The sequence below is a fragment of the Stegostoma tigrinum genome, chromosome 20 (genome assembly GCF_030684315.1).
Source record: "Stegostoma tigrinum isolate sSteTig4 chromosome 20, sSteTig4.hap1, whole genome shotgun sequence".
Taxonomy (NCBI): Eukaryota; Metazoa; Chordata; class Chondrichthyes; order Orectolobiformes; family Stegostomatidae; genus Stegostoma; species Stegostoma tigrinum.
In genome coordinates this window covers 9,005,105-9,030,402 of record NC_081373.1, presented here as the reverse complement: position 1 = coordinate 9,030,402, position 25,298 = coordinate 9,005,105, and the positions used below count along the sequence as shown (strand labels likewise).

General features: G+C 40.2%; 1 protein-coding gene across 1 annotated transcript in view; it reads left to right on the top strand.

Moving 5' to 3' along the window:
• got1 (glutamic-oxaloacetic transaminase 1, soluble) overlaps positions 1-25,298 on the top strand; it is a 57,426-nt gene that overhangs the window by 5,384 nt on the left and 26,744 nt on the right. The window contains exons 2-6 of the mRNA XM_059652976.1: positions 2,973-3,154; positions 4,574-4,697; positions 8,558-8,670; positions 11,736-11,840; positions 13,710-13,860. Of these exons, the coding sequence (XP_059508959.1) occupies positions 2,973-3,154; positions 4,574-4,697; positions 8,558-8,670; positions 11,736-11,840; positions 13,710-13,860 (675 nt within the window). The remainder of the gene's footprint in view (positions 1-2,972; positions 3,155-4,573; positions 4,698-8,557; positions 8,671-11,735; positions 11,841-13,709; positions 13,861-25,298) is intronic.

Below are 25,298 nucleotides of genomic sequence, written 5' to 3'. Positions count from 1 at the left end.
CAAAGGACACTATAATAGGATTTAGCCAATAGGAGTTGGCTAAAGTAGACTGGAAGCAAAGACTCTACTGTGGGACTGTTGAGGAACAGTGGAGGACTTTCAAATCAATTTTTTCAAAGTACTCAGCAAAAGTATATACTAGCGAAAAGGAAGGACTGTAGGAAAAGAGGTAATCAGCCATCAACATTTAAGTAAATAAGGAAGGCAGTCAAATTGAAAGATAAGGTGTACAAAGAGGCAAAGACCAGTGGGAAACTAGAAAATTGGAAAAACTTTAAAGGTTAACAGAAAGCCGCAATAAAAGGCTATAAAGAAAAGTAAGATAGATGATGAGACTAAATTAGCTCAAATTATAAATACAGATAGCAAAATTTTCTATAAATATATAAAACAAAAAAGAGTGGCTACAGTAAACATTGGTCCTTTAGAGGATCAGAGCAGCGATTTAATAAGTCTTCATAGTGGAGGACACAAATAACTTGCCAGTAATTGATGACGAAGTGACGAAGGTAGGTGATGACCTAGACATAATCATTATCACGAAAGAGGTAGCGTTGGGCAAGCTAATGGACCAGAAGGTAGACAAGTCTTCTTCCCTGATGGAATGTATCCACAGGTACTAAAAGAGATGGTGGGAGTAGTAGCAAATGCACTTGTGTTAATTTTCTAAAATTTGTTGTTCTCTAGGGCAGTTCCAGCAGATTGGAAAACAGCCAATGTTTGAAAAAGAATTGTAAACAAAAGGTGGGGAATTATAGGCTGGTTAGCTTAACTTTTGTAATGGGAAAATTGCAAGATACCTAGATAAAAATTGCCCATTGGGCAGACACAGCATTGGTTCATGAAAGGTAGGTCATTTGACTAAATTGCTGGAATTCTATGAAGACATTATGAGTACAGTGAATGGGGACCCAGTAGATGTGTATCTGGGTTTCTAAAAGGCATTTGACAAGGCACTGCACGAAGGGTTGCTGCATAAGATAAAGCTGCAAAGCATTACAGGCAGTGTGCTAGCATGGAACATGGATTGGTCATCTAACAGGAAGGAAAGAGTGGGTATAAATGTGTACTTTTCTGATTCGCCAGCATTGGTGTGCCTCAGGGATCAGTGCCAGGACCCCAGTTGTTTGTAATGACATTGATGATTTGGAGTTGGGACCATGTGTAGTGTGTCAAGGTTTTCAGATGACACTAAGATGAGTGGTAGAACAAAGTGTGCAGAGGACTCTGGAAGTTTGCAGAGGGATATAGATACTTTTAAGTGAGTGGGCAAAGATCTGGTAGATGGAATTCAATGTTGATAAATGTGAAGTGATCCGTTTTGGTAGGAATAACAGGAAAAGGGACTATTTCTTGAACGGTAAAATATTGCAGCATGCAGCTGTGCAGAGGGACCTGAGTGTCCTTGTGCATGAGTCGTAGAAGGTTGGTTTGCAGGTACAACAAGTAATTAAGAAGGCAAATGGAATTTTGTCCTTCATTGCTGGAGGCATTGAGTTTAAAAGCAAGTAGGTTATGTTGCAACTGTATAGGGTGTTGGTGAGCCACACCAGGAGTACTGCATGCAGTTTTGGTCTATTTACTTGAGAAAGGATGCAGTGGCACTGGAAGGGGTGCAGAGGACAGTCACTAGGTTGATTCCAGAGTTGAGAGGATTGGCTTTTGAGGAAAGGCTGAATAGACCAGGATTATATTAACTGGAATTTAGAAGAATGAGGAGGGGATCTTCTAGAAACATAAAATTACGAAAGGAATTGATAAGATAGAAGCAGGGAGCTTGTTTCTACTGGCTGGTGAAACTAGAACAAGAGACTATAAACTCAAAATTAAGGGGACTAGATTTAGGTATGAATTGAGGAGGAACTTCTTTACCCAGAGGGTTGTGAATCTGTGGAATTCTCTGCCCAGTGAAGTAGTTGAGGCTTCTTCACTGAATGCTTCTAAAGCGAAGGTAGATTATTTTTTGAATGAATAATAAGGGAATTCGTGGTTATGGTGAGAGGCTGGGTAAGTGGAACTGAGGTCATGAAAAAATTAGCCATGATATTATTGAGTGGCAGAGTGAGTTTGAAGTGCCAGATGACATACTCTTGTTTCTGGTTCTTATATTATTATTTGCTTATCTGCAGATGGTTTTGCTGATAAAATGTCATTGGCTTACTTCGCAGTCACTGTGCACTGAGTTTCTGACATCTCTTATATTCCATCCTTTTTTATAATAATTAACTGGGCCGTTTGCTTTATAAGTACTAAAATCTGTTTGAATATAGATACTTCATCTGCAATCATATTCATATTACAGTTAAAAATTTATTACTTATTCTACACTTTTAATGAGGGTAGGGGATTATTATTCCTTATTTTCACAATGCAAACCTGCATCATCCAAATGACCATTCTTAAAACTGTAATCCAATGGAAATGAGAGAGTTGCAGTCAATCTAATTCTGGCAGGACTGACTGGTTCGCTCTAGAATACATGATCTTATGCAGTTACCTGCATGCTACTGTACTGTGTTTACTAATAACTTAGATGATATCAATCAAATTATTTAGGCAACTGGTGTTTAAATCACTTGCAAATAATTTATTTATCTACAGTCGCATTCCATGCAAGAAAAAGGTGTGATATGCAATCTTGTGAGAATTACAGATCTGTGAATAAATTCTAGTGCTTGTTCAGAATAACCATATACTGCTGTACAAGTGTTACCTTGAGTTTTTGTTAGCAGTGGAGTTCTTCTGAAATGCTAAGTTCAAATTTTCCAAAGCTCAGATGAAAAGCATGAAATTGTTCTTGAGGTATTTGTGTAATTATGTTGCACCTTCAAACATTCCTTTTAATCAGGTTCCATTTTAAAACTGCCTTGAATTTCTGGGCATGAACCACAAGACAGTTATTGTATATTTATGCTTTAGCTGTGCTATCTAATAAAGTTGTATGTTTATTCTCGCGTTTCCTCCCCTTGCAGCTTATCGTACTGATGAAGGTCAACCCTGGGTCTTACCTGTAGTGAAGAAGGTGGAACAGGAAATTGCTAATGATAACAGTCTTAATCATGAATATGTGCCCATACTGGGCTTTCCAGAATTCACTAAACTTGCTTGTGAACTAATTCTTGGAAAGGACAGCCCTGCCATTGCGGAAGATAGGGTGAGTCTACCAGTTTGTTAAAATATGAAAGTTTAGATGCACAAATGGGGTATTGGCGTATGCATGGAAATATTTCAGAAGTAGTGTAAGGAGCTGTATAAAACGATTAGTAAAATTACAACAGTAATTGATTGAATATTCAAATGGAAATATAGGGTTTAAATTAATTCATTTACTTTCTTTTCTACCTGTCCTCCTCCTGACTATCCTCTTGAACCTTATTTAGGTTAGACTGCTGCTTGTTTTGTAGGTGCTGACTTATTATGCCATTGATAATAGATTTGCACTGATTAAAGAGTAGTTCCATAGCAGGATAACATTGAATAAGACCTAACTTCTATTCTGATGATCAGCATCTTTTAGCACCAGCAGGTAGCTGAGACCATATTGGCATTTAAGTGCTTTAAGCTTTGTCTAAAACAACAAGTGTTTTGTAGTAATGGCCATAATTTGCTAATATTTGCAAAAGTATGAAAACATACTCCAGTACTACTTTGACATAAATTGAACTTCTTTGAATAAAAAAAGTGCATACCCATTCAGATAAAGATGTTTTTAAAAAAAAGCATAGAAATGCATAGAAAGTTAACATTTGATGTATTTGATAGTATGCAGAGTGCTACTAAACCAAAAGTCAAACAACACCCATTACTTTTATAACCTGTTGCAGAAGGGTGTAAATTAAATAATTTCAATCCTGCAGTTCCATTTAAACCTGACCCAGTTTAAAGTATGTTTAATTGATAGACCTTTACATCTTTGTTTTGTATGTCCCACCAAGCTAAGATAGTCGTTGTTTATCTATTTATGAGATTTCATGTTGCTGTCTAACTCAATTTTTGTTGTCTACATTAATTGCTCTTGAGAATGTGCTGTTTTGAATATATCTGAGCATCATACTAAAGCTGTTTTTGTAGGTCTGATATCACATATGGGTCAATTGCCTTCCCTAAAGGACATCAGTGAATCATCATTGGCTTTTTACAACAATCCAGTAGTTTCATGATTACCATTATTACCTTAATTTACAATAAGAAGAATTTCTTAGTTTCTATGGTAAGATTTAAACTTGTCTCCAGTTCATTAGTCGACATCTTGAGGATTACTAATCTGTAATATAATTCCTGTTCTACTGTACCCATTTGAAGCACATAAAACTGCTGTTTCACCAGTGTAAGATTCTGTGGTTGAGCTGAGTATAAGTTTCTTTGTGCTCAGCTTAATACTTTGCAGGAGGAAAATACAGATAGACACTGGCATTGATAGTGGGGAAGGACTCATTTGTTTGTTTTCAATCATAAAACTAAAGAAATCTTTTTTCTTGCTTCAAGCAGCAGCATGATGAAGTATTTTCACGTACATTTTCTTTTCATTGTTGCACTTGTGTCTGGTGGTTGACCTGTGATCTTTCTATAACAGGTGGGTGGCGTGCAGTGTTTGGGAGGGACTGGTGCTCTTCGAATGGGTGCTGACTTTCTGCGCCTTTGGTACAATGGACCTAACAACGCATCCACACCTTTATATGTTTCTTCACCTACATGGGGTATGTGTTTTCCTTTTGAAGCTTCATCTTTTTGAAAATAAATGTAGGAATTCATTCCTATCAAGTACTTTCCGCTGAACATCATTTGTCTTGGAGAGTTGAAATAAAAGGCAAATGTAATGACATAGCATTAGACTAGATTTTTAACATCAGTGGTGAAGGATTGGAGTTCTTCACTTTTTATTTATTTATTCATGGGATGAGGGCATCACTGGCTAGGCCAGCATTTATTTCCCCACCCCTAATTGCCCAGAGGGCAGTTAAGAGTCACCCACATTGCTGTGGGTCTGGAGTCACTTGTAGGCTAGACCGGGTAAGGATGGCAGTTTCCTTCCCTAAGGGACATCAGTGGACCAGATGGGCTTTTCTGACAATTGACAATGGGTTCGTGGTCATCACTAGACTCTCAGTTCCAGATTTTTATTGAATTCAAATTCCATCATCTGCTGTGGCAGAATTTGAAGATGAACATTACCTGGTTCTCTGGATCAGTAGTCCAGTGATAATACCACTGGGCCATTGCCTCCCCTTACTACACCTGCAAAGGTGCCCACAAAAATATAGTTGGCTATAGATTATTACTTCACCCTATTCCGGGACAACTTTGAATTTGGTGTCGCCTGGCAGTGGTGCAGTCAGACAGATCATCTGACAACAAAGTAGGAAGTAAAATTCACTCTAGGAAAAGAAATGAAAGATTAAGGTATAAACTGAAATATCAAAAACTCAATATTTGAAATCATTGGTTAGTTAATTGTTTTTCTTGGAATGACACTGCATCATTTTGAATTCAGTTTTTTTCAGTCCAGAGGTATTGTTCCCCGGTAATTATGAGTTACAGTGCCATGAAAATCTTAATTACACCTCATTCAACAAGGCATAACATTTTCAGTAGCTTTAGTAGCAAATGTACAGCAAGAGAAACTGAAATGTACCCCTGTACATTGAGTTACATCTGTGAAATAGACAGTAGTATGGTCTATGGAGGACCTGGGTAACATTGACAACAGTGTTTGAATTTCAGCTGTTAACCGAGGATGTTAAATTTTGTTGTCAGGTTTTTCTTCAGTAATGGTTGCTGATGCTGACAGTTTTGTTATCATTACATTGAATTCTGAGCCAAAGCTTACAGCTGCTGTGAATAGTACTCTGTAAATGCAGCACAACAATTTGTGATTCAGAAACACTTTAAAGTGGTGGAATAAGAAAATTTTATCTGAAGGAACCAAAAATTTTGCTGTTTTGAGTTGTTGTGCATATGTTGTGCAAGTACTCCCTGTTACTTCCTCTTTACACAATATCAGGTAGTCAGGTGTCAGATACAGCACAGAAAAAGATTATCTTAATTCTGACCTAGAAATATGCATCACAAAATGCTGCCTTGTGACTTTTCTCTATCCAAGTTATTCTTTTGCTAACATGGATGTTGCTTGGTTATGCGCAGTTTTGTGTTAAGAGCCTGTACCCGTCAGAAACTGTATGATTTGGCCAAAACACTTTTCAGAGACGTGAGAAGATATTAAAATTCTAAAATGTTAATTATGATTCAAAAAATGAAAGATCAATGTTCTGACCTACTTTGCTATCGTTTGACAAAATCAGAGACTAATGTTAAGATTTGAATAGCTGAATGTTAAGAAGATGGTTTTGACAGTACATTGTATTTATACAAACTTATTGTGAGATGCTGAGTGAGTTTTCATTTTTTTCTTATTGACAGTTCAGGTTATAGGCTGTTATCCTTTCTGTTGCAGCCTGAATTTGTGTTCATGGCAGTGAAATAATAGAAATTGATTCATCAGAAAGCCAAGGTTGAATGGGAGACCTTGGAGTACTGGACACTGGAGAGTCCAGGTGTGATCAGTAATTTTGATTTCTTACCCTGCTTTCCTCAATTTCAATCATGCTTTCATTAAGATGCTAATTGGTGTACATGGCTTCCCACAATGGGGAAATATCTACTGCACTTGTATATGACTCCAAAGGGGTGGTGTAAGTGTGGCATAAATCATGGCCTGGAAATTACGTTGATAATTGTTCTTGAAACAACAGACCATTTTTGATTTTTGCTCTTTTTTGAATTGGTTAACACATTCGTTTGTGGGAGCACTGCATTTGATTGGCTCAAGGTTAGATGGAAAACTCAGCTTTGATTCCTTCTTTTGATCATTTATGAATCCCACAGTATAGACATACAATGCGAATATAGTTGAGATTGATTGTGAGACACCCTCCATGCCTGTTCCCTATTGGCACTTGCTACGATTAATGAACACCTGAATGATGTGGAACTAAACCCCAACAAAGAGTCAGTAGCAGAGTAAGAAGGGAGTGGAAGGATTGGAATTGAAACACATTCACTCAGTTTTGCTGACACTTGTATTCTGAGTTGAGTTGCCATTTGCTTTGTCCTTGATTATGGTGCTGACATAAATCTTGGGAAATTCTGTAGATACTGAATTGACGCAGTGAGTGTCTGTCACATTATATAGGTTATGATAAATGAATGGTCTCAAGAATTCTGAGCTCCCAATCCTTTGAATTCTTGAGACCACACAATAATCTCATTGAAAGGTTTTTATCAGTGAGGGTTACGTGTAATCTTTTGAGTTGCCTCTGGATACCAAGTATTATGAAAGATTCCTGTTACTATGGTAAGAATTCTAAGCAAATAATAGTTCCTCTCCTGCTTCGTTCAATCTGTTTCAAAGTATAACATGGCAGCAAGAGACACTAAAAGTAAAGCTTTCTCCAATAATAATGATTATGTTTGAAATGCAGTAGATAGTTTTTATCTTTCTATCCATTAGCAAATCAAACTTTGAATTAAACACTTTAATTTACTGTCCGGTATTTCTGCAATTCTTCTTTTAATTCTGCCTCCTCAAGACAAATGTTGTAATGCTTCTCCCAAAATGGCAGGGACTCCCTTTCAGTAACTGTTATTTCACTCTCAATTCTTGGAAAATTAGCAAGGCTTGGTTTTTGTCTTTCTATTTACCCTGCAAGTCTGGTGTGCAATGATTTGCTGTTTTCTACTCAAAAAGGGCATTAAGGAGTAACCAGGTCTTGAGGGATGGCAGCCACTAGCGAGTCATTTGTGGTTGTATGGAAGGTTTCTAATTGGTGAACCAGTTGAGTTTCTACAATAATTAACAGACCACATATGATCAGCTTGCAGTGGACTTTGAGACCACAACCTCTGAGTACCATAACTGCTAGCATATCTCATTCAGCAAGGAGTTCAAGATTGGCATTCAGCTTGTTGAAAATATTTCAAAGCACGTCTGACTAGAAGATTCAGAACTCCCAGAGTTGTTGCTGACTGAGGAGTTCCTTTTTGTTACAGTGACGGAGATGAAATTTCCTTTGACAAACTATTGTCAGAGAATATCCATTTGTCACTGTACTCATGGAACAGTTTCACTTTTACTAAGTAGTATGTGTTAAACTCTGCCTCATTACAGATGTAATCATCTTCTCGCTTGAGGTGAAAAACTATTGAAGCATATGAGTCAAGAGCCGGGAAAGCCAAAGCAAATAACTTGTCAACACCATTATTCTCCTTTGCAGAGGCATTGCTCTTCATTATTGTCACATCCATCAGCTTTAAAGTCTGAATTAGTGAACCAGTTGAGTTTCTATAACAATTAACTCTGCCTCATTACAGATGTAATCATCTTATCGCTTGAGGTGAAAAACTATTGAAGCATATGAGTCAAGAGCTGGGAAAGCCAAAGCAAATAACGTCAACACCACTATTTTCCTTTGCAGAGGCATTGCTCTTCATTACCATCACATGCATTAGCTTTAAAGTCTAAAAGCCAGTGTTTAATTACATTGTGAATATTTTGGTACAGCAAATCATAATGGAGTGTTCGGTGCTGCAGGATTCACTGACGTTCGCAACTATCGTTACTGGGACCCAGCCAAGCGTGGCCTCCATCTACAAGGGCTTCTGGAGGACATGGAGGTATATTTTGTAGAATGTGTTTTTAGTTCTGGCCATTATCAAAAATATGCTTAGTGGAACACTTGACTGTTTTGCTCTTTCAAGTGCCAGATATGTGACAAAATCTATTATGACGGCCTTGCTTGTGATTTGCTTGAGGCATGCTCACCATTATGGGTGGCAGTGCCTTCTTGGTAACTTGTTCCTATGATAAACCCTCTAAGTTGGATCCCTTCTTATTCTGTTATGAGTAGCCAAACAAAAGCTAAAGCTTAAAAGGAGCCATTCAAGGAAATTAGAAATATATAAAAAACAATGGGGAGTTGAAAGAAGAATGTAGAACAGTAAAGCATAGTACAGGCCCTAGAGCCAACAATGTTGTGCTAACCTATTATTCTACTAAGATCAATCTACCCTGAATACCCTACATTCAGAGATGTTATAAAAGGAACTAGCAAATCGCATAAAATGAATTGTACGTTTTAAGAGGACTGCCAAAATAGTCAATTGAAAGAATAGGTAGGATGAACTGGAGGTAGGAAGAATTGTTGGAAGTTGAAGGCAGGTCAGAAATAATGTGCAATAAATGTTTTAATGACTGCTGCTGAAATACTAGAGATCACCAGCAAAGTTTGCTGGTGATATAAAATGAACCGTGGCAAATGGTCAGGCACATGTCAAAATGCAAACTGAGAAATATCCTGAAAAGGTTGGGTTGGGGGAATATAGCCTGAACCACAAATATGCTGTTCGTATTTTAGGTCAGATAACAGTTGACCACGTGCATAAATTTGGATGTTCTATTATAAAAAAGAACATAAGGAACAGGAACTGAATCATTGAGAGGATTAAGCTGAGGAGTGGTGCCACTTTGCAATTATTAAGCTGATTGTACAACATCAAAACTCTTGTGTGAAGTTTGGGCACTTGAATAAAATTCTGGATAGTATCTGGTACTTGTGGCATTGTAGTCCAATACCGCTCCCCACCAGGAGATGGTAGCAGCAAATCAAAAAAACATTCAATTTCTACATAGCAGGCAATAGGAAAGTGTCTGGCCCTTAATAGGAATTGCACACTCTAATCTGCTTGGAATGGTGTAATTTCAAAGGACTGTTTTGTCAACAAACCGTGAAAGCTGAGGATTGGCATTATATCATGAACTAATCTTTGCTACAGTTTCCTTAAAAAATACTGTCATGACACATCACACAAAAGCGTTGTGGATTTTCCCACAATGAGCAGTTGGCAACTGCTGTACCAATGATGATAACCTGATCTACATCCATTTCTAGGAAAATAGTCTCAAGTGGAGTTGAACAAACCTTTTATCCTGGTGAACTGCATAGGTGTGTAGATTGAAAGAAACAGAATGTGATTTAAATCTTAGCATTCAAATTATTGATCCATCAATGAAACAGCAATGATAAAAACTGTTTCATTCTAACCTTGAGATCACTGAATTTCAAATGAGAAATAAAAAGAACCTTCCTTTATTCAGCACATTTAATGACCTCTGAATTTTGCAGAATGGCTTGTCAAGTAGTTTTGAAGTGTACTTACTTTTCAATGTAGGAAACTAAGTAGCTGGTTTGCAGAGATCAAGTTCCCACAAGCAGGTATGAAATAACTGATAACTTGATATTTACTACTACCACAAAGTAAATACTGGCTTGGAGAACAGCCTGCTTTTCAGAAAGTTCCGTGGCATCCTTTACACTCATTTGTGAAAGCAGAGGGAGAGTGGGTTCAAATATTGTGCAAAGACTGCAGATGTTTCTAATGCTATTACTGAGCTTGGGGATCATATGGCTCTAGATTGTAGACTTAGTGCCTAGAGTCAAGAGAATTGACTGAGGAAAGTGTTTTTGCACCAGCATTCTAAAAGGTTGCTGGAAAGGCTCAGCCGGTCTGGCGCATCTGTGGAGGAGAAAACAGAGTTAACGTTTCAGGTCCGGTGACCCTTCCTCAGAACTGATGGTGCCTGGGAAAACCTCAGTTTATAGGCAGAAAATAGGTAGGTGGATGGGGTAGGGAGTAAACGTATAAGATAGAGTCCAAAGAGAGAGAAAGACAGTTGGACAGACAAGGGAGTTGCTAATGATCAGACTGGGAGGGTGAATGGGGACTGTTAGTGACTAACAACATGGGGTATGTAGTGACAGGCTATGTGGTAACAAGGCTTGGTGCGTGGGGTGGGGGGCTGAGACATGGGAGAGTTTAGGCCTTAAAATTATTGAACTCCATATTGAGCCCAGAGGGCTGTAGGGTCCCCAAGCGGAAAATGAGGTGTTGTTCCTCCAGCTTGCATTGGGCTTCACTGGAACACTGTAGCAAGTCAGAGACAGAGATGTTGGCCAGAGGGCAGGGTGACCCATTGAAGTGGCAGGCAACAGGTAGTACAGGGTCTTTTTTGCAAGGAGAACATAGGTGGTCTGCGAAGCAGTCACCAAGTCTATGCATCGTTTCCCCAGTGTAGAGGAGAGACATATTCCCCTCCCCTCCCTTGCCCACCTTCCACAGGGACCGTTCCCTCCGGGACACCCTGGTCCACACTCCCTTCACCTTCAACACCTCCCCACAGCCCTTTGGCACCTTACCCTGTAACCGGCAAAGGTGCAACACCTACTCATTTACCTCCTCCGTCCCCACTATCCAAGGGTCCAAAAATACCTTCCAGGTGAAGCAACACTTTACCTGCACTTCCAAGAATCCAGTCTACTGCATTTGCTGCTCACAATATGGTCTCCTTTTTTTTCGTTCCTGATTTACATCATCTGCAGTTCTTTTGGTTTTTATTTAGAATGCTGTTGATTGTGTGGAGAGTGGGTGTGAAGATATGTGGGGAATTGAGTAACTTAGTTGGTACACAAGTTAGTAACCTGACAAGTTTTTTTTAAAACCCGAATTAGCTGCCTATCTTCCTGTTTATATATGCATTACACTAATATTTGAAGAAGGGTCACATGACCTGAAGGGTTAGCGCTGGTTTCTCTCCACAGATCGTGTCAGACCTGCTGAACTTTTTTGGTAATTTCTGTTTTTGTTACTAATATTTAATGGTTACTTTTTCTTTTCACCACTAGAATGCTCCAGAATTTTCCATTTTTGTACTGCATGCATGTGCGCACAATCCGACTGGTACGGACCCAACGCCAGAGGAATGGAAGAAGATTGCTGAGGTCATGAAGGTGCAGTAAGAGTTGTCTTTAAAGTCTATTAGTCATAAAATCAACTGGACGCTTTACCACTCACTAGGTATCTTTGTGTCTGTGCATTTGAAGTTAACGTGAGGAAATATTGAATTCACTGGCTTTACTCATTTGATTTTAATAATGTCTAAACTAACTCGAAAAGCGTTTTATCTTCAACACGTCATGCCCTGATGAAGCTCTTTTTTTGTAAAATTAGAATGTAAGAAATGAAAGGTTGTCAAAAATAGTCCCATACTTGTAAAAACTTAATACCTGTGAGTTTTGTGTTGCATTAGCTTTGATTTGCATTTTTGAGGATTTTGTAAATTTTACACAATTACCGTTACATAAAAATGAGCTTTGATTCACAAGTAGTTATTTTACAAATAATTTGCACCCAGTCTGAAATCTTTCATTCGAATTGGACTCAACTTAAACACGATTTCTTATGGAGTTATCATGCAGTGTTCAGAATCTCAGTAGGATTATATCAGTTACTGGTCTGGTATCAAAGGTGTATAGTAAAGATTTTCAGCATGTTTAATAATGCTTTTGACCTATCTTCTTAACTGAATAGGATCTGAAGTTCTTGTTTCGGGGGAGCGCAAAATGCATTGTCATTGTATGCTCCTTGCCTGACATGTTCGAAATTATCTTCACTGTTACATGGAGAAAACTTTGTACATTAAAGAAAGAGCCTTCAATTATGTGGCATCCTTTAATCATCAGTAACTGCCATGGAGTCTGGTAGCATCCGTGAAGTAAGGAATAGAGGTTAACTTCCATATCTGATGTGACTCTCCTAACGAACATTCTGAAGAAGTGTCACGTGGACTCAAAACATCAGTTTCTGTGTCCATGGATGGCATCTTACCTGCTAAGTTCTTCCAATCATTTTTAATCTTTTTTTTCTCAGAGAAACATAGAGTTTGGGGCACATACATGGACTTCAGGTAGAAGCTGAAATATATCAAACAGATTTCACAAAAAGTCTCCATTGTAATTAGCTAGATTTTAAGTGCTAACCCGCCAATATAAGGTAGACTTGAATTGGTTATTCAGTAGTTGTTACTCTTCTCATTGTTTAGAAATTCACTCAAATCTAATCAAACAATTTTATCAAAATCAAACCTTTTAGTGGGGTTTCTAGCAAAGATTTGAGTGGGAATAGAGAAATTTTTGTCAGATCAATTGATTTTGCAGATTGTTATCTTGGTGAAAAGGGTTGGTGTGTGGCTGAGAGGGTAGCATAGCCTATGGTGTAGCAATGAATGAGGAACTGTTACTGCAAGATTGCTTCACTCATATGGTTAGATACAGATGAGTGATGATAACACATGCTGGTTGTTTGCTGTTTGAAAACTCTCACATTCCAGTTTCTGTTATATTTTTCTCTGTCAGGAGCAGATGTGTAAATCTGGGTACCTTTGGGAATCCTGCACTATCTGTATCAATTTCAAAATACTGGCATAATATGCCAGATGTTCTAAATTCAATAACTCTTGGCAGAAAGTGGACAATATCCCTTAGTAACAGCTGCACATCTTGGATGATGTCTTCCACCACCTGGTAAACTAGCGAATTGATGTGTTTTTTGACTGCTTTCACCTGGGCATTGTTTAATCACCATTTGTGATTGTGATGTTCTGGGTGAGATGTCTATTGCAGACTCTGTCTGCATTTGTTGTCTATTTAGAACTGTGTAGGAACAAAGAACAAATTAAATCTGTTGATAAACTTGCTGAAACTACTCAAAACATGGAAGACTGAATTTAACTGTGAGCTATAAGTAACCTTTCACTTTTTTTTCCTTTAATTTTCTGTGTTCTGTGCATTCTCATGATTATACTTCATGTCCGTTTGCAGAAGAGGTCCCTTTTCCCATTCTTTGATGCAGCCTATCAGGGCTTTGCATCTGGTGACTTGGATAAAGATGCCTGGGCTGTTCGTTACTTTGTGAGCCAGGGGTTCGAGCTGTTCTGTGCACAGTCTTTTTCTAAGAATTTTGGACTATACAGTAAGTAATAGCTTCCTGTCAATTTTTAGAATTTTAAGGCTCCAAAAGCTGTAGAGGAAGCAAAGCGACAAAATAGTAACAATAGCTATGAATATCGCATATACCCCCAAGCACCTTGAGAATTCTGTAACTTAATCGTGGTTGAAGCATAAATCGGCACATTCTGATGCACAAAACTAATAAAGCTGACAGACCTCTAAGTAGGTTGACATTTCTAGACGAGCCTGAATAAGTGTAGCAGGAAACAGGCCTCTCAACTAAGCTGTAGTTGTTGCCAGTTAATGCAAATTTGGGCCTGCTTTTGATAAATGTTTGTGTTCGTTGATTTCTGTTGCCATTTTAAGTGCCCTGAGCTACTTTGTTGATTCTTGCTACGCCCTGTTACGATCAGAATCAGATTTTTTTGTATTTGTCACTTGTAACCCTCCAGGAGAAGTCATGTTGAGATTAGAAGCAGAGAAGATTGCTTTAAATGATCCAACGACCATTCAGTAGTAAGGTGAAATAATGGAGAACTGTGCAGTCAAAATCTCTGTGTAACTCTAAGACTTTTACTTGTAGCATGTTGCAGGACTTGTGAAATCAAGCTTGCACTTGCAATGAGTTTTTCCCCAGGACATTAGTTCTTGTCAACCGTGCATAGTTCACAAGACGTTTGCTCTTGATGTTTTATTTATCTTCCATTTTCTGTACCTTAAATCTCCTCTCCATATCTTCCATGACAAAACATCTTTAAAAGCAAATCCACTGATAAAGGAGTGAACAGTTCTCCCAAATGGTCTGGAGCTAACTCTTCCCATATTATATATGGAAGGATGACGACTGCTTTCTCTTCCTTTGTTTTTGCATTGTTTTCAATTTGAGAAAATGCATGTATCTGCTCAGCCTTCAAATACTACACCACCTGCTCTGCAACAGTTCAAGAAGGCAGCTCACTATCACCTTCTCAGCGGCACTCAGGACAGACAACACCTGCTGGGTTAGCCAACAATGCTCACATCCTGCAGGTGAATGAGGAAAAAAAAACTTAAAGCACTAATGCATTACAAGTGTGATGTTGCCATTTGCCCACCACTTGATGTCTTGTGGTTTTTTTGAAAATTGAACTTGAGCTACTGCCAAGAGAAATGTGCTAGGAAAGAATTGTTTGACTCAGTGACTGAATTACTGATAATTTTTCTGGAAAAGATCTTAAAAGCAGTTCAGATTATTTCATAGTTCAAATATTTGTGTCATCTGTACATGTCTAAGAATTCTACAGCAGAAAGAGTGCCCTTGATATTTTGTAAGACCATAAGATACTGGAGCAGATTGAGACCATGCGGCCCATCGAGTCAGCTCTATCATGGCTGGTATTTTTCTCAAACCCATTCTCCTGCTTTCTTCTGATAACCTTTGATCCCCTTACTAATCTAGAACTTGATAAATCAGCCTTAAATAGACTCATGACTTGGCCTCCACATTCCCCTGTGGCAACAAATTCCACAGATTAACTGCCATCTGGCTGAAGAAGTTCTTCCTTATCTCAGTTCTAAAGGATAGTCCCCTTTATCCTGAAGCTGCGCCTGCAGCTGTTTGTCTCTCCTGCTAGTGGAAGCATCTTCTCCACGTCCACACTATGCAGGCTTCTCAGTATTCCGTAAGTTTCAATGAAATTCCCCGTCATCCTGGAAAATCCATCGAGTACTCACCCAGCGTCCCTAACTGCTCCTCGTATGACATGCTGTTTGTTCCTGGGATTGTTGTTGTAAACCTTCTCCTGGCCCAGCATATGCCTCCTGAGATATGGGGCCCAAAATTGCCCATGTGTGGTTTGATCAGGGTCTTATGCAGTCTCAGCAGTACATCCTTGATCTTGTATTCTGGCCTTCTTGGAATAACTGCTAATATTATATTTATCTTCCTAACTTCCTTACGTGTTAACCTTACAAGCACCCTGAATTAGGATTCCTAAATCCTTTCGTGCTTCAGTTTTTTTAGGCTTCTGTTCTTCCTGCCATAGTGCATAACTTCACACTTTCACAACAAGCTGGGAACTTTTGTTCTGAGTCAGGGATCTTTCTATCAGGCCTGGGAGCATTTTAACTTCTGAAACACAATTAAATAATCTGCTCCTTGAAACTGCTGCCATTAATATCAGCATTGTTAGGTGGGAAAGAAATGTGTTCAGGGCAAGTGCTGCTGTAGCTGGTGGCAAAGCCAAGAGGAAGAAAAGTGATTTGAAGCTGAAGGACTCCTGGAAACAAGGTGGGACCATATTTTCTCAAGTCCTTCAAATTCTTTGGCAGTTTTTCAACCTCACCTCTTTCTCTAGTGACAGCTGTCCTTGTCAGAATTAAACATTTGCTATAGTAGTATTGCAGACAAATTACTTCACTTAGAGTTATTGAGTCATACAACACAGAAACAGGCCCTTCGGTTCAACTCTTGCATGCCAATCACGTTTCCTAAATTAAAGTAGTCTCATTTTCCATAGCAGGGTGATCAGAATTGTACAAAGTGTACCAAGTGTGGTCTTACCAATATCTTATACAGCTGTAATATGATGTCCCAATTCCTGTATTCATGGCTATGACCGATGAAGACAAGCATGCCAAACACTTCTCCACCACCCTGTCTACCTGTGATGGCACTTTCAAGAAACGATGTATCTGCACCCTGGGTCTCTCTTTGTTGCAGAGGCCACTGAAACTTGAACTGTCCTAATTTAAGAACAGAAAAGATTCTGGCGAAATTTAACAAGAGATGTCCCTAATTGTGAAGGGATAGGGAGTTCAATAATGACTTGAAAAGCAGAGATGGATAAATAATTTGAAGAAAATACAAAATTGCAGGAGCATGAGGAGATAGTACAGTGGAATCAGATTGATTGAATCTGTGACAACAATAATGGGCCACAGAGCTGTCTTGTGCCAGAGATTCTATGAAGGATTTCCTTCAGCACCTTGTCCGTGCAGTACTGTTAAAAGGCCAGAAGGTGGCAGGCATTGAGTGCAAGTGCAAACTATGTTGCACTATAGATGGGTAATAATTTACACCTGTTTTTTTCCTAAAATAGATGAAAGCTTTTGCTCAGGGGCATATGATGCTCAGAAAAAAAACTTGTGTTTTCATTTTGTTCCATTGGGTCCTGAATAAGCAACTGGTGTGTTTTGTTTGAAAATATGCTGGAAAATGTATTTTCCAAACAGATTCTGTAATTGTGTTTCAGGGTGCACACCATTTCGTTATCTTAGTTGGCTAGACTACTAGTTTGCAATGTAGAGTGATGCCAGCCGTGCAGGTTCAGTTCCGGAAGTCAGCATGGAATTCCTGCTTTCTGAACCCCAGTCTTTGCCTGAGCCATGGTGACCCTCAGGTTAAACTCACCGCTAGTTATTTTTTTATGTATTGAGAGAGCAGCCCTATGGGCCTCTGTGATTATGGCAACTTTATTATCTATTAGTTTTGAGCAGCATTTTACTTTGCCATGATAACATATACTGAGATTTATGCACCTTGTTTCTACTTTGGGATCAATTGGGAAATTTTATCCAAAATGCAATTTAAATTGCTAGTTGGGTTAGGCTTCAATTTTCTGCTAAAATTAATTTGAATAATCATTTTATTTTCCATGGGCTGCATACCAGAGCTCACATGTTGGTTTTATTAACTCTTAAAGTAGTCATTGATATATATAACAGCCCAATTGAGGCAGCACGGTGGCTCAGTGGTTAGCACTGCAGCTCACAGCGCCAGGGACCCAGGTTCAATTCCAGCCTCAGGCAACTGTCTGTGCGGAGTTTGCACATTCTCCCCGTGTCTACGTGGGTTTCCTTCGGGTGCTCCGGTTTCTTCCCACAGTCCAGAGATGTGCAGGCTAGATGGATCAGCTATGCCAAATTGCCCGTAGTGTTCAGGGGTGTGTGGGTTACAGGGGGAGAGGTCTGAGTAGGATGCTTCGAGGGACAGTGTGGACTTGTTGGGCTGAAGGGCCTGTTTCCAAACTGCAGGTAATCTAATCTAATCAATCTGTTACAGTTTAGCAGGAAAAATAAGTACTTTGAATAAAGGTGTCCAGTCGTCCATCTGCGAGTAACCCAGCTTAAAATAATTGACTTTTTTAATAGATAATTTGAAAGGTGGAAATGGGTGTCACTGAACATGAATAGAGAAAAGCTACCATTGAATAGCCTTACTCAGACTTTCTCCCTCTGCATTGAAAAAACTTTTTGAAAGTGAAGTTTAATAAGCGTAGACAATCACAGTTTCAAAAGGTGATATTAATTTTAAAAGTTACCAGTTTACAGAAAACATTTATTTTGAAGTGCACGAGTGCAGGATAGAAAATAAATTCTTCAATGTGCAACACTAAATTCTGTACATTTAAAAGGTCTGCTTTAATATTTTGGACTAGAATCCATTTTCGCAAATGACAATATCTGACCTTTAACTCGAAAGCTGAGATCTGGAGAAACACCACCTGTAAGTGCACAAAGAGGAAGTGACATCATCTGAAAATGACAAAGAGTAACAACATGATATTTCATTTCCAAGCCCCCATTGTGTTAAGTCATCTGGCCCCCAGTGCTGGTCTTTGCCCCTGCACCCTGGATGTTGTCCTTAGTCCAGCAGTGGAATGATGAGATCTAATTTGCAACCTGCTCAGTGATGCCCAGTTCGGACTCCAGCAGGGCCACTCAGTTGCTGACATTATTACAGCCTTTGTTCAAACATGAGCAAAAGACCTGTATTCCAGAGGTAAGGTGAGAGTGACAGCCTTTGACGTCAAGGCTGCATTCGACTTTGAGTGTGGCATCAAGGATCCCTAGCAAAACCAGAATCAGTGGGTATCAGGAGACATACTTGCTGGTTGAAGTCATACTTGGCACATAGGAATAGGGTCATGGTTATTGGAGTTCAGTCATCTTAGCTCCAGGACATCTCTGCAGCAGTTTCTCAGGCTAGTGTCCTAGGCTCAACCAAATTCAGCTGCTTCATCAATGACCTTCAGTCCCTCATAAGGTCAGAGGTGGGGATGTTTGCCAAATATTGCACAATGTTCAGTGTCATTTGCGGCGACTCAGATACTGAAACAGTCCGTGTTTAAATGTAACAAGATCTGGACAACACTCAGGCTTGGGGTGACAAACGGCAAGTAATATCTGTGCCACACAAATGCCAGGCAATGACTATCACCGATGAGAGAATCTAACCAACGCTCCTTGACATTTAATGATGTTACCATCACTGAATCCCCTACTATCAACATCCTTGGGATTACCATTGACCAGAAGCTCAACAGGACTGGTCACATAAACACATTGGCTACAAGATCAGGTCAGACACTAAGAATACTGCAGTGAGTAGCTCGCTTCCTGACTCCCCAAAGCCTTTCCATCACCAACAAGATACACGTCAGGATTGTAATGGAATACTCCCCACACGGGTGCAGCTCCAACAACACTGAAGAACATAGAACAATACAGCGCAGAACAGGCCCTTCAGCCCTCAATGTTGTGCTGACCTGTGAACTAATTTAAGTCCCTCCCCCTACACTATCCCATCATCATCCATATGCTTATCCAAGGACTGTTTAAATGCCTCTAATGTGGCTGAGTTAACTACATTGGCCCTTACCACTCTCTGAGTAAAGAACCTGCCTCTGACATTGTCTTAAATCTATCACCCCTCAATTTGTAGCTAGCCCCCTTGTACAAGCTGAAGTCATCCTCCTCGGAAAAAGACTCTCCCTGTCCACCCTATCTTATCCTCTGATCATCCTGTATGTCTCTAGTAAATCCCCTCTTAGCCTCCTCCTCTCCAATGAGAACAGACCCAAGTCCCTCAGCTTTTCTTCATAGGGCCTGCGCTCCAGACCAGGCAACATCCTGGTATATCTCCTCTGCACCTTTTCCAATGCTTCCACATCCTTCCTGTAATGCGGCGACCAGAACTGCACGCAGTATTCCAAATGAGGCCACACTAGCATTTTGTATAGTTGCAGCATGACATCACGGCTCCGGAACTCAATCCCTCTACCAATAAAACCTAACACACTGTAAGCCTTTTTAACAGCACTATCAACCTGGGTGGCAACTTTCAGGGATTTATGTACATGGACACCAAGATCCCTCTGCACATCCACCCTACCGAGAATCTTTCCATTGACCCAGTATTCTGCCTTCCTATTATTCTTCCCAAAGTGAATCACCTCACATTTATTCGCATTGAACTCCATTTGCCACCTTTCGGCCCAATTCTGCAATTTATCCAAGTCTCCCTGCAACCTGCAACATTCTTCCACACTGACCACCACTCCACTGACATTAGTGTTATCTGCAAACTTACTAACCCATCCACCTATGCCTGCGTCCAAGTCAGTTATAAAAATGACAAACAGCCATGGTCCCAAAACAGATCCTTGAGGCACACCACTAGTGACCAGACTCCAGGCTGAATATTTTCCATCAACCACCACTCGTTGCCTCCTTACAGAAAGCCAGTTTCTAATCCAAATCGCTAAATCTCAGTCAATCCCGTGCCTCTGTATTTTCTCCAATAGCCTACCACGTGGAACCTTATCAGAGGCTTTACTGAAGTCCATGTACACCACGTCAACTGCCCTACCTCACCCACATGCTTGGTCACCTTCTCAAAAAACTCAGTGAGGTTTGTGAGACACGACCTGCCCTTGACAAATCCATGCTGACTATCTCCAATCAAATTGTTGCTTGCTAGATGATTATAAATCCTATCTCTTATAATCCTTTCCAAAACCTTTCCTACAACACACATAAGGCTTACAGGTCCATAATTACTAGGGTCATCCCTACTGCCCTTCTTGAACAAGGGCACAACGTTTGCAATCCTCCAGTCCTCTGGTACTAAACCTGTAGACAATGAGGACTCAAAGATCAAGGCCAAAGGCTCCGCCACCTCCTTCCTAGCTCCCCAGACAATCCTCGGAAAAATTCCATCCAGCCCAGGGGATTTATCTACCTTCACACCTTCTAGAATTGAGAACATCACCTCCTTACTAACCTTAATCCTTTCAATTCTAGTAGCCTGTAACTCAGTCGTCTCCTCTACAATATTCTCCTGTTCCTCAGTGAAAACAGATGAGAAATAATCATTTGGCACCTCTCCAATTTCCACAGGGTCCATACACAACTTCCCACTCTGTCTTTGACTGGCCCTATTCCTACCCTAGTCATCCTCTTATTCCTCACATACCTATAGAAAGCTTTAGGGTTTTCCTTTATTCTACCTGCTAATGTCTGCTCATGTCCCCTCCTTGCTCTTTTTAACTGTCTCTTTAAAACCTGCCTAGCTAATCTGTAACTCTCCATCGCCTCATCTGAACCACCTCGTCTCATTGTCACATAAGCCTCCCTCTTCGCTTAACAAGAGATACTATTTCTTTAGTAAACCACGATTCCCTTATCGCTTCCTCCCTCCCTGACGGGCATACCTATCAAGGACATGCAATATCTGTTCCTTAAACCAGCTCCATATTTTGATTGTCCCCATCCCCTACATTTTGTTAATCCATTCTATGCCTCCTAAGTCTTGCCTAATCACATTATAATTGCCCTTCCCCCATCTATAACTCTTGCCCTATGGCATGTTCCTATCCCTTTCCATCGCTAAACTGAACTTAACCGAATTATGGTCACTCTCTCCAAAGTGCTCACCTACCGCTAAATCAAACACCTGGCCTGGTTCATTACCAAGTACCAGATCCAGTGTGGCCTCCCCTCTTGTCGGCCCTTCGACATACTGAGTCAGGAAACCCTCCTGCACAAATTGGACAAGAACTGATCCATCCGACGTACTAGAGTTATAACGTTTCCAGTCAATGTTAGGGAAGTTAAAGTCTCCCATAATGACCACCCTGTTCCTTTCACTCCTGCCCAGAATAGTTTTGCCAATCCTCTCCTCCACATCCCTGGAACTTTGCAGAGGCCTATAAAAAACTCCCGGCAGTGTAACCTCTCCTCTCTTGTTTCTGACCTCAGCCCATACCACCTCAGTAGACAAGTCCTCATCAAAAGTTCTTTCAACCACTGACTTTCTTGACTAACAAAGCCACACCTCCCCCTCTTTTACCACCTTGACAACATCAGGACAAAGCAGCCCAGTTGATTGGCACTGCATCCACTCTCTCCACCAGCAGTGCTCAGTGGCTGCAGTGTGTACTATCTACAAGATGCATTGCAGAAATTCACCAAAAGTCCTCAGAAAGCACCTTGAAAACCCATGACCTCCTTCATATAGAAGGACAAGGGCAGTAGATACATGGGAACACCACAACCTGCAAGTTATCCTCCAAGCCACTCACAATCCTGACTTGGAAATATACCGCCGGTTCCTTCGCTGTTGCTGCATCAAAACTCTGGAATTCCCTCCTTAACAGCATTGTGGGTCTACCTACAGCATGTGGACTGCAGTAGTACGAAAAGGCGGCTTACTACCACCTTCTCAAAAGAAACAGGCAATGAATGCTGGCCAGTCATTGAAGCTCGCATCCCATGAATAAATGAATTTTTAAAAAATACTGCGGAGGGGAAGCTGTGCTTCATCAGCCCCAGCCTCCACCACTGTCTCCATGACATGTACATCAACTGGGCCTGTCACAACCAGCTTGCATCCCAGGTTGCTTCTTCTCATGCGTAGGGGCCAGTTTGGTCTTATTTGATAAATCACTGTGCTCAAGAAGATAATTCCTGAAATGGGGTTGGGCATCAGCCAATGCATCTTGTAGATAGTACACACTGCAGCCACTGAGCACTGCTGGTGGAGAGAGTGGATGCAGTGCCAATCAACTGGGCTGCTTTGTCCTGATGTTGTCAAGGTGGTAAAAGAGGGGGAGGTGTGGCTTTGTTAGTCAAGAAAGTCAGTGGTTGAAAGAACTTTTGATGAGGACTTGTCTACTGAGGTGGTTGTTACATGGAAAGCACCTTATAAAATTCAACAATATAATAAAATAAATGTCTGCAGATGCTGGCAATCTTAAACAAAAACAGAAATTGCTGGCGAAACTCAGCAGGGCTGGCAGTATTTTTAGGAAGAAAGAGCTACAGTTTTGAATCTGGTGACTCTCAAAATGTTAACACTGCTTTCTTCCCACAGATGCTGCCAAACCTTTATAACCTTAGTGAGTGAATTCCAGTATTTCTAGCCTTGGAAGATTGAAGCAGAGCCATTTATGGTAGAGCAATTAAAAGCTGTATTGCCCAAGAGGCTCAACTTTGATGATGTGCGTCTGGGAGAATTGTAGGGCAGGAGAAGGTTATAGAATTGAGCAAGGGTATGGTTGTGGACAAATTTGAAAATAAAGACGAGCATTTTAAAAATTGGGCGATTGCCTAACCAGAAGCCACCGTAGGTTATTAAAATAGATGAACGAAATGATGCAGTTTAGAATTTAGGCAGTTTGATAACTCTGGTCTCATAACATTAAAACTGTACTCCTAATATACGGTTTGTTAATGAACACTGAATGACCCTGTCCCAGTCTGGCTTCTTAACGAGAGTGAGTTGGTACTCTGTGCCTTAATCTTTGATTACCTGTCTCCAGATAGGCCAGGAATTTGTTGCATAATATTCTTGGTGTGCATAGTTCACTGCTATGTTGAACACTTGGAACAATCCATTGGATTGTATGAAAAAGGAATGCTTTTAGTGAGGTTGTAGACTTGCTCATCGAGCAGGTGTGTTTGTTTGCTGATGCTTCTTCACCCTCCTAGGCAACATCGTCAGTGCGCCTTCGGTGAAGTGTTGGTGTTTTGTCCTGATTGTTATTTATATGCCTTGGGTTGCTGGAGTGTTTGGCATTACTTCGGCTTTGTTTTTCAGTGGTTTGTAGATCGGGTCCAGTTCAGTGTGTTTGTTGCTGGAGTTCTGGTTGAAATGCCAGGCCTCCAGGAATTCCCTGGCATCCTGAGATGCTGCTTGGCCTGCTGTGTTCATCCACCCTCACATTTTATTATCTTGCTACTCCCTGGCATGTCTCTGTTTGACTTGTGCTGTTACGGATGTGTTGTCCCAGTCGACTTTGTGTCTTCCTTTGTCCGTATATATTGAGACCACTGAGAACAGGTCATGTCTCTTGGTGGCTAGTTAGTGTTTGTACATCCTTTATTGTCCGTTTTCTTCCAGTTTGGCCTATGTAATGTTTTTCTACAGTCCTTGCATGGTATTTTGTACATAATGTTAGTTTTATTGGTTGTGGGTATGGGATCCTTTACGTTCGTCAGTACTGCCAGCATTTAGTAAGTGCTTAAACTATCTCATGCTTCCCCAGGACAAATGTCACGCAAAGTCATAGGGTGGTTGTGGGCTAGTGGGCTACCCTCATATACCTAGGGCTCTGAATAGTCTTGTGGTCATCTCTGATATGTGTCTGATGTACGGTGGGGTGACTAGTGTGTCTGGCTGTTACTTCTGCGACAGATCACAACAAGGTTCAGTGAACAAGTCTACAACCTCATCCATAACCCAAACTACAAATCTTCTCAAAAGCTTTGAATGCTTTAGTGTATGTGGCAGGTGAGTTTATACTTTTCAAGGCATTTCATGCACTTTGAAAGGGAATATTTTCATCACGTTCTGGTTGGTCATTGAGAGAAAATGTGGCAGCAATTTCGTGAGAAATGGGATCCCACATGAAATCACTTGACCTGTTAAGTTTATTTTTGGTACACTGGTTAAGGGTCGGATATTGGTCAAGACATCTTTGTAAGTCTTTTCATCACCAGTGGTATTTTAATAGCAACATCTATGACAATCAAAATATCCACTTGAATTGCACTGTATGCCTCAGAAAATGAGTGTGCACTCTCAATAGGCCCAGCTGTTCTTGTCCTTTTATTTTTTCCTTTTGAACAATCAGTGTGATTTTACATCTGCTTGTCATTCCAAAGCTGCTCTATATACTCGACGAGATGTAGTTCAGTAGGAATTTTGGCTGCAGCTTAACAATTTTTGAATCTGTAAAAAAAATCCATCTCATTCTGAGTGAACCCAACAACACAACTTGAAGTATAAGATTTCAATTTTTAAACACTAGAAGTGGTGTTCCCACTGAGTTGGATAATCTTGAGGGCTGTTTTACAATGTAAGCATATTCTCTTCCTTAAGTATAAGGAAACAGACTAATTGCTGTGACCAGGCAGAATTAGATCAGTTAGAGGATTTAATCTCTCATGGTACGGAAGGTTTGTATGTTGCTGGATTGTGCTAAATTTCCAGCATAGTTTATAGTGAAATTTTGCACTCGCTAATGGGAAATTAACCACACCTGAGTGAGACTGTTAAGAGTTGCAAAATATTCTCAATTTTAATCAGATTGTCAGGATATAGTAGTTTAGATTTTTATTTTCTTCATTGGATTGATTTATATTTTGGGCCCGGTTTTAGAGCACAGGCCTAAAATGAATGACTTTCAGCATCGA